This window comes from Apium graveolens, chromosome 11 (assembly GCF_009905375.1).
Source record: "Apium graveolens cultivar Ventura chromosome 11, ASM990537v1, whole genome shotgun sequence".
Lineage (NCBI taxonomy): Eukaryota > Viridiplantae > Streptophyta > Magnoliopsida > Apiales > Apiaceae > Apium > Apium graveolens.
This window is the reverse complement of record NC_133657.1, coordinates 159725941-159736276: the sequence shown is the minus strand read 5'-3', so window position 1 is coordinate 159736276 and position 10336 is coordinate 159725941. Positions and strand designations below refer to the sequence as shown.

Here is a 10336-nt window from a genome sequence, read left to right as displayed (position 1 = left end):
AATCTCTGCTCCAATTCAAAAAACTCAAAGCTATAGTGAAATTGTAGATATTTTTTTCTCATCTTAGGTGGTGCATTCGACTTTAAATAGCATGCATATATCAGTTAAGGATATGTACCTGTTAAGAATATAATTTATTTCAATTATAATTTATAAGTATCTAGAAATCATATTATCCAAGTATCCGTTAAAGATTTATATCAGGATATCATCTATAAGTATATAAAAATCATATTATTGGAATCTTGATACCGTTATAATTTTAAAAACTGTGACAGTTTTAGAATTTCAACACACAATTTATAAAATTAGAGATTAATGTCGGTTAAGATTGTGTATCGGTTATTATTCTAAGTTTCTAACACATGTAAAAGATAATGTTTATCCAACAACATTGACATGATGATATACATGTATTAGTATTAGTTATAGTTTTCTTATTTTTTCTTTATCTATGTGCTTCATTGTGTTCTACTTTAAATTCAAAATCTAAATATAAATTATAAAACATATATCTAAAATTTAAAAAAGGTATGAGATAATAATAAGTATATATGAGTTAAAGGTGTGTATCTAAAAATATGTATGAGCTATAGTATTCAGTTTTATAATATTTAACGTACTTGACCAAATTTTATTAATATCAACAAAAATATGAAAAAGTTATAATATTTATTTTCATTTATAATATGATATAAAAATAAATTTATATTAATTACTTTAATGAATAATAACGTGCATTACTTAAAGTTTGTATATTTGACTAAGAAGGTATATGAGTTACAATCTATATATAAGTTATACTTTTAACCTATTCCATGGATGACATCAACATTACAAAAAATACACATCAACAATAATAATCTTTAATGTATTAGTGGTTACAACGAGAGTCAATCTATTATATTATAAAATCGCTCTTATAATAACCCAACAATGTCATGTCGAGAATATCCCATTTTCCAGTCTCAACTGTCCAAAATATTTAGATGCACGCGGATTGTCCAAAGTACCGACAAATTATATATTAAAACAGTGCGTATACAACATTCAATTTTTTTTATAAAGAATACGCATATGTGCTATGCGTATTCAGTTTTTGAAAAATAAGAAATACGTATGTCGGACATGCGTATTCGCTAAAAACAAAAAACTGAATACGCATGTCACACATGCGTATCCTTTATAAATTTTTAAAAAAATGAAATTCGCATGTTGGACAGCGTATTTAACGGGTAATTTGGACACTCCGTCCCACCAAATGGTATTTTGGGCACTAAGCCCCCAAATGATGGGTATTTTGATTTTTCACCCCACTTAATATGAGTCACGTGTACATGTTTGAAAAAATGAACTATTAAGCAAATTTAGAAGAAGTATATATTTATTTTCATATTCATCCATGTATCACTTCTAATGGTGCATATACAGTTGAGTTAAATTAAAAACTGTTATATATTCTTTTTAAATTAAAACGACACTTTTAGTTTTAAATCAGATGTATCACATTAATATTACTTAAAGTATATATTTAAAAAATAAGATTTACGTCATAAATAATAAAAGAAGTATAAAATACATATACTTACAAATGATATAACTAAAAAAACCCTTTTAAAAAGAAGAGGGGAAATCTTACATTTTAAAGCAATATTCTAAATTTATTTTAGTTTATTTTGATAAAATATTATATATTAATATTGTAATAGTCATTGCATAATTTTTAAAATCAATATTTGAACCACATTTATGAGATTTAAAATGAATTCTTAAACATTATAAGATTCAAAAATAGATTCAAAACTCTTTTTCATGTCATTCTTAAATTTTCAAATAAATTATTGTTTATAATTAATTTTATATAAGCATTATGAAAAAAATAGATACATTTGTTTTCAAGAGAATTCTCATGTTTTCCTTTTTAAGAGTTTCTCTCTTGAATTTTAATATATATATATATATATATATACACACAAATACTTCGGTGTTACAAAGTGTATATGTTAAAAAAAATATCACGAAATCATTTTATTGAAATTTTGGAATGCAAGAGTAATGGTGAGGGGAATTAAAAGCCAAATAAAGTGGTTTGGATAGGGTGCTCACATAATTTATGGATCCAATTATAAATAGAACAAAATCTAAATGAAGAAAAAAATCAACGTAAATTATTTTACGATTATTGAAAATCTTGAAATAGACATAGGGCCTGTTTGGCACGCTACTTATAAGCCACTTATGGCTTATAAGCCCTTAACAGCTTATCGACGAGTGTTTGTCGACCCAACTTATAAGCTGAATTTACAACTTATAAGCTGATAAGTTGAAAGTTGGCAGTGACGTACTTTTTTCCAACTTATTTTCATTTTTTCACTTTTTTCTAAAGTTTTGATTTTAAAATATAAATTTTTAAATATTTTCTAATTTAAGATTCATGAACTAAGATAATTATATTTAATAATTATTTGTTTTAATTCATTTAAGTAAAAAAAATTCTGACTTATAAGTAAATTTATCCAAACACTTATAGAACTTATAAGTATTTATCAACTTATCACTTATTTCGCACTTAATCATTTTAAGTCATAAATTACTTATTTTAAGATTTCCCAAACGGGCACTATATCTAATTTTTCAAGAATGGGTTAGAGATGATACTACATTAAGATTCTTGGCGACTATGTCCGAATAAGTGTAGAATTATTATATTTTTTACGGCGTTCCCAAATAAAATAGTCCAATAAAATAAACTTATAATTAATTATTCACACCAATAAATTACCGACCTGATCTCAAAATAACACTTCTTAATAAAGAAACTTTAGCCACCAGAAAAATAAACTTGTTTGTGTGTACGGTGATATATATGATACCTCAAACAAATTAAATACCATGGAATATGAACAAAAAAAAAGGTGTATAGAAAATGGCGATGATTAAATTTTTTGATAAAAAGGGATATTGTGGTGAACTATAGGTTGCAGAAGATTTGGAACATGAAGAAAGACTAACTCAAAATTTATAATAGAATATTAAAAGAAAATGTTACACTTCTCCGATAAAATTTTCTTATGTTGTATTTGAATTTGAGTAGAAAGATGATTATATAGGCAAAAGAGGAGCGTCAAAAAGAAAGTAACCGGTAAACGTCCCAAGCCTGACCCTTACAAATTATCAGTTACAAATGAACTTAAACAAGAATTCTAACAAAATTCTATATTAAAATATAAAATTTCAGTTTTGATATTATAAAAAAGATATTGCAACATTCCGATTTTTTCTTCAACATTCACTTAAAAATATCAACAATCCTTCACTTAAATATATTTCTTTTTAAAAGAAAACATTATAGTACTTTGAGTATTATTCAAAAAATAAAGTTACACATAAACAAATGCATCTTCAAACTTGAACATTTGCAGAGCGAGTATGACCATAAGTAGTGGCTCTTAGTTTTAAACTCTGTCACAAGTATCAAACGACACACAATCTATGACGGTGTAATTAATTAGCCGGTTAGCATCATGTTAGATGAATATATTTTCTTGGTTTTTAATTATTTGTGAGAGTGTTTTACTATTTGGAACAAAACAGATGTATGAATTTATAATGATAAAATACTCAACTGCAATACACATAAGCAATTATCAAAAACTCAATTAATTTGTACTGAATCAAATTTGTCTTACTACAAATGCGTATTCTTAGATTTAAGAACTCGGTTTCAACTCTTGAAAGAGAATACAAGATATTTTATAGATATGTTTATTACTTCTAAACAAAAGACCCGTTACATGTTTTATAGATCAACATGCACGAGTTTACAAAACTTGTATTAAAATAGACTAACATAGTTTCTAAACCTCTTTTGTACATTTTCATTTCCAGTATTAACAAATTTGTGCAGAATCTATTAGGTCTGTGACCCTGCTTTGTCCAGTGATATTTGACCCTTGACCTTGTATTTTTCTTACTTCATTTGTAGGCTTAACTATTAATTTTAACAGATAATTGCATTCCGTTAAATATTTTTAACGAACATTAATGAATTTACTTCTAGTTTTAGTACCACACTTTGATGGCTTGACTATTAATTTGTTTGCAAGAAAATGACTCTTTTATTTTTAAATTAAAATTAACTATCAAATTGTTACTACCTCCGTCTCATGAGGTTCTATACGTTTACTATTCGCACGTATTTCGAGACTTATATAAAGTATAGTTTCATAATATTTTTTATTTTTATTTTTTTAATAAACGTTTAAACATAAACTTTTTATTCAGAAAAAAAATTAAAAAAATTGTAGAGTTATGCTTTGTTGTGAATATGATGTAGACTTTATGATATGCTACAAAAACACCTTAGTAGATTTGATTAAATGTAATTGTAGTTTTCAACTGATAATGTACTCTGTCATCCGTTGAAGGAGTAGTTTACGTTTAAATAAGTTTTGGTAGCACAATCTTGCATATTGTAATGCCTTAGAGAACTATAAATTATAGAATATTATAAGTCATGTTGACTACTAGATTTATATGCAAAATAGGTTGGCTAATTGTAAATATTAGATTTCTTGTAATCTTGCATAAGTGAAATAGAGTTAACTGCTATGAAGATACTCTCAACGGATATTTCACAAGGTTTCAACGGATGATCAACTAGATTTCACCGGATGATCAACCAGACTCTCAACGGATGATCCAACAGAGTCTCAACGGATGATTCAACAGAGTTTCAACGGATGATCAAATTCAAGAAGCAGTTGACAGTGACTTGACAGTCACATGGGTTGATTGTATGCAAATAGAACGTGGCAGCCTATTAATAGGTTTTAGAGAACAAAGAAGCATTTTCACTTCCATGCTAACTTGAAGAAATACAAAGATGCTGGATGGAGAAATGAAGCAGCATGTAATTAGACTAAGACACTTTTGTCTGATTAGTTTCTCCTTTATCATGTAACTTGGTGATATATAAACCAAGAGTAGCAAGTTCAAAACTATGCAAGCAAGAACTGAGAAATAGATTAATCTGTATATGTTAAGGATTTCTCTGTTCTAAGTACTTGTAAGCAATTGTGTGCATTTGTGTATCACACAGTTCTTATATATATATAGTGGGTAAGTTCAATCCACCAAAAAGTTTTTAATCCCTGTGTTTAATTACTTTGTGTTTGAATACATCTATATTTTCATTCCGCACTTTTGCATATTCAAACACTGATATATTTATATTTGTGAGAAGTTCTTAAAATCAGAAAGAAACCAAGAATTACATTCAACTCCCCTTCTATAATTTTAGTTGTTATATTGTTTGGGAGTAACAATTGGTATCACAGCAAGATCTTGACAACCTAAGAGGTTAAAGATCAAAGTAACTAACAACATGAGCAGTAAAGATGTTGCAGTAAAGATCTCGTTCTTGGATAAAAACAATTATCACCATTGGAAGGTGAAAATGCACTTGCATCTTCTCTCTCGAGATGAAAGGTATGTTGATTGCATTGAGAAAGTCCCTCATGTTCCTCGAAGAGCTGCTACAAATGTTGATGGTGCTGTAGGCAATGAGCAAACTGTTCCAAAGCCACAAGCAGAATGGACATATGAAGACATTGAGCAAGTACATGAAGATAAAAAGGCTATGAATATTATGTTCAATGGTATAGATGGAGATATATTTAACAATGTCATCAATTTCAAAACTGCTAAGAAAATTTGGGATACAATTCAAATCATGTGTGATGGAACTGAACAAGTGAAAAAAGACAAGATGCAACTTTTAATCCAACAGTATGAGCACTTTCATTGTGAAGACAGTGAATCTTTAGTAGATTTCAAAAACTACTGAATGTACTGAAACTGCATGGAAGGGTATATCGGACAAAAGATTCAAACCTGAAGTTCCTTAGATCTCTACCAAATGAATGGAATCCTATGACGGTCTCTCTCATAAATTCACAAGATTAAAAGAAATTCACCTTGGAGAGACTGTATGGAATTCTAAAAACTTATGAACTTGAGTTATAACAAGATGAGCAAATAGAGAAAGGAAGAATGGAGGATTTATAGCACTGGTAGTTGATCAAGAGAGGGAAAGAGATGAATATTGAAGTTGTGGAATATGCACCAAGCTCCGGGGTTTGTGAAGGCAAAGGAAAGGGGCTAGTAAGTGAGCATGAAGATCATCTTAGTCAAATGAAATGAAAGATATAGATGAACATCTAGCTTTCCTGTTAAAAATGTTTACCAAACTCAAATTCAAAAAGAATTTCGGAACAACCAAGCCAAATAGAGGCTGCTCCAATATAAACCAAATTTAGAATAAAAATTAGAAATTATTTTTTTAATTACTTCGAAATGTAACAAATGTGATATGCAAATCGATCGTTGAAAGATGAAAAAAAATGCAGTGAAGGCAGATTTTAAAAAAACTTACCATTTGACGGGAAAAATCAAATTAAAAACGGAGAGGAAAAATTGAGATTGTGTGTGGGAGGGTGCAGATTAATCGAGTGTGGTGTTTTTAGGGGAGATTAAATTGAATTAATGGTTTAGATTAGTTTCTAGTTTTTATTTTACATTTGTTTATATTTGATCATTTGCATATATATATATATATATATATATATATATATATATACTAGCCTATAATGCGTGCGATGCACTTGTAAAAATTGTTAAAAACAAAGAATATAAAAGTTTAAAGATGATACGTCGTTGACGAGATTCGAATCCTGAACCTATGAGAGCAGTTTAAATATTAATATAATTGTATTTTATTATTACATCTAACGGTTCCCATCTATCTGTATATAGATCTGACAGTTGTTATTTACCGTACCAAACAATTATACAGAATTCGAATATTATAGAGGGTGTTCTGTTTATAATATTATAATATATATATTTATAGTCTTACTCCAATACAAACTAAATTAAAATACAAACTACAAACTACACCTCCCACACACAACTACACATAATTCCCTTTATTTTTAATTGAATTTTTCCCGTCAAGTAGTGAACTCATTTTAAAATCTAACTTCACTATATTAATCTACATCATCCAACAATAAATGTGAATACCATATTTGATATGTTTCGACGATAAATCACTAATTATGTCTACGAGTATCACTAAAAGTACTGGTTCTGAAATTAGTACTTATTTCAATTTACTGATTCGGGTAAGTTTAAATATTGATTTGTTGTCAAAATATAACAAATATGCTATGCAAATCGATGAGTGGAAAATGAATAAAAATACGGTGAAATTATTTTTTTTAAAAAGTTAACCAACTAACGAGAAACGTAAAATTAAAAACGAAGGGTAAAGTGATTAAACATGTGGATCTCATTGATTTGTAGTCTGTATTCTAATATTTGTTTGTATTTGAACACTTTGTCTATAAAATAATATCAGCTTTTGAAAAGATTTTAATTTTTTATTCATTATTCATTTTTTTTTCTTTTGAGGGACACAATATAAGAGTCTCTTTAATCGACACTTTATAATTAATTTTTTAGATTTTGGATTAAAGGGTACTCCTCCTATTTTTTATTTGTTTTTTGACTTTTGCACACATTTCAATGTATTTTGACCGACTAGTTAGAAATATTAATTTTTTTTTCTCGAATTAAAATATAAGTTATATACTTTTATTTACATTTTTGTTTACAAATGATAATTTTAAGTAGTCGGTCAAAACACATTGAAATTGAAATGTGTGAAAAAAATAAAAGAAATATCATCTAATCAGTCTTTTGAAAATACCCTCATAATTTTTTTTTGCTAAAACTGATTTGATAATGTTTTTGGTAGGGGTGAGCATTCGGTTCGGTTAACCGAATACCGAAATAACCGAAATAATTCGGTTCGGTTATTGAACCGAAATAATTCGGTTATGATTTTTTATGTTATTCGGTGTTTCGTTTTTTTCGGTTTTTTTACCGAAATACCGGAATTACCGAAATATAATAAATAATATATATTAATATATACATAAATATATTTATTTATATATTACTTATTTTTACCTAGCTCCCTTTTTTTTTCAGTTGAATTATTAATTCCCCATTCCCAACTTCACTTTTCCTCTCTTTTTATTTAGTATATTTAATTGCTATTTTCCTAATTTAAATTTTAATGTATTTAGTTTTCATGATCTTCGATTTAGTTGCTAAAATAAAAAACTAAACTAACTAGTAAAAATTATTTTATTGTAATCAGGACACCACACTATAATATTCAAGTGCATGAAAGTGCAGCTAAGAGCATAAGTTTAACTGTTGTACCTTAATCTTTGTTGTAATTTTATTAAATATTTTATTATTAATTTTTTTTTTTTCTTAATTCGGTTTTTTAATTCGATTTTCGGTTTTAACCGAAATAATTATTTCGGTTCGGATAAATAATCGAAATTATTTCGATTCATTATTCAGTTCTGATTTTTACCCTTATTCAGTATTCGATAACCGAATTATATTTTGGTTCGGTTATCGAATAACCGAATACTGGGCCCCTAGTTTTTGGAGAGCGAAGACGTTCTTTAATATTTCGACGAAAAAGGCGGCACTCTAAAAAATTTCAAATCCTTTCTAGACTTCCTTCCTTACATTTCCGCCAAAAACGAAGTCACATCGTAACCGTCAAATATTCGATCCCCTAAAAGTAACCTAATCCAACGCTTGTAAGATACGCCAGCTCATTAATCCCCGTGAAACAAAATCAACCAATAAAACTTCATCACGTCTCCCTATATATAAACATCTCAAATCTCTCTCAATTCTCACAAACAAACTCATTCAAAAATCAATCTCTCTTTATTTACCCTAATTTTCAAACCCTAGATCTCAACAAATGGCTCCCAAAGCAGCAGAGAAGAAGCCGGCCGAGAAGAAGCCAGTCGCCGAGAAAGCTCCGGCCGAGAAGAAGCCCAAGGCCGGCAAGAAGCTCCCCAAGGAAGGCGGAGCAGGCGCAGCAGACAAGAAGAAGAAGAGAAGCAAGAAGAGTGTGGAGACATACAAGATTTACATCTTCAAGGTGCTCAAGCAGGTTCATCCTGATATCGGTATCTCCAGCAAGGCCATGGGAATCATGAACAGCTTTATTAACGATATCTTCGAGAAATTGGCTCAGGAGTCTTCAAAGCTTGCCAGGTACAACAAGAAGCCTACCATTACTTCTCGGGAGATTCAGACTGCTGTGAGGCTCGTGCTCCCTGGTGAATTGGCTAAGCACGCTGTTTCTGAAGGTACCAAGGCGGTCACCAAGTTTACTAGCTCTTAGATTGTTGCGATGATATATTTAGATGTTGTCCTGAAAGTGTTTGGTTAAATGTCGAGGTAGTTGAAGAGTATTATCCTATTAGGTCCTTTACATTATGTTTTTGTCATGAATTTTCGAATGATGTGGTGTAACTATCTGTTTGTTGGATCAATGAAATTATGTTTAGATTATATTTGTTATTTTATTTTGTTAATTTAATTTGTTCTCTTCTTGCATTTAAAATCTTCAATCACATCCTAAATTATATGATTACTGAGGAACTTCAGGTTTTGGGAGCATTGTTCTAGGCTGCAGCTTAATAATCTATGAGAATCTGAGGTGATTTTATGTTATGGGGATTAAATAAGATAACTGCTGGTTTTCAGGTCATAGATATTGAATGATAGCACATTTGTGTTACTATTATGGTAGGATATACTAATTGTACTTGAATTTTATTATCTCAATAGGGCAACCATATGCAAGAAAAAAATAGGATTCATATTAAGGTTCACATATTTGCTTTATAATTTTACTTTACCTTACATGGATGCACAATCATTCGCTCAGTGACTGGTCGAGAAGTTGTAATTACATCTTTGCTTTATAATTACGGTACATAAACTTTGAAGCATCTGCATAGCTTTGCCCAATATAATCATAGTTTCACACTTCGCAGTGTCGTAGGTGTTGGGGGAGTTGAAATTTTAAATTATTCAAGTTTCTTATTTTGATATTAGCCACTACAGTCTACATGTGTGCTTTTCTTTTGTCCTCTGAATCCACCATGAAAATGATGGAGACGTGCTCAATATTCTTTGCACTTTGCACGTTCATATCATATTAAATATCAAGAGGTATAATTTTTGAATAACTTGTTTCATGTGTTTAAGTTCAGTGACCTGCTAATCTGTAATTCAAATTGAAGCAAAAAACAGAAATATTTGATAGCTACAGATTTGACAAAATAATCGCTTAATGTTTGTTAAGTGAATTCCTTAATTACGCAGTGGAACAAGTTATGCTTATGTATTTTATGTGAATCATCTGACTGCTTATTGCATGCTA

General features: G+C 29.2%; 1 protein-coding gene across 1 annotated transcript; it reads left to right on the top strand.

Moving 5' to 3' along the window:
• Positions 1-8783: 8783 nt before the first annotated feature.
• Positions 8784-9459, top strand: LOC141697328 (histone H2B.3-like). Its single transcript, XM_074501627.1, has one exon. It carries the CDS (start codon positions 8861-8863, stop codon positions 9287-9289), a length of 429 nt encoding a protein of 142 aa, XP_074357728.1. The 5' UTR covers positions 8784-8860; the 3' UTR covers positions 9290-9459.
• Positions 9460-10336: the final 877 nt, after the last annotated feature.

Coding starts and splice junctions, on each gene's coding strand:
- LOC141697328 (XM_074501627.1), top strand. CDS start 8,861: ATGGCTCCCAAAGCAGCAGAGAAGAAGCCGGCCGAGAAGAAGCCAGTC.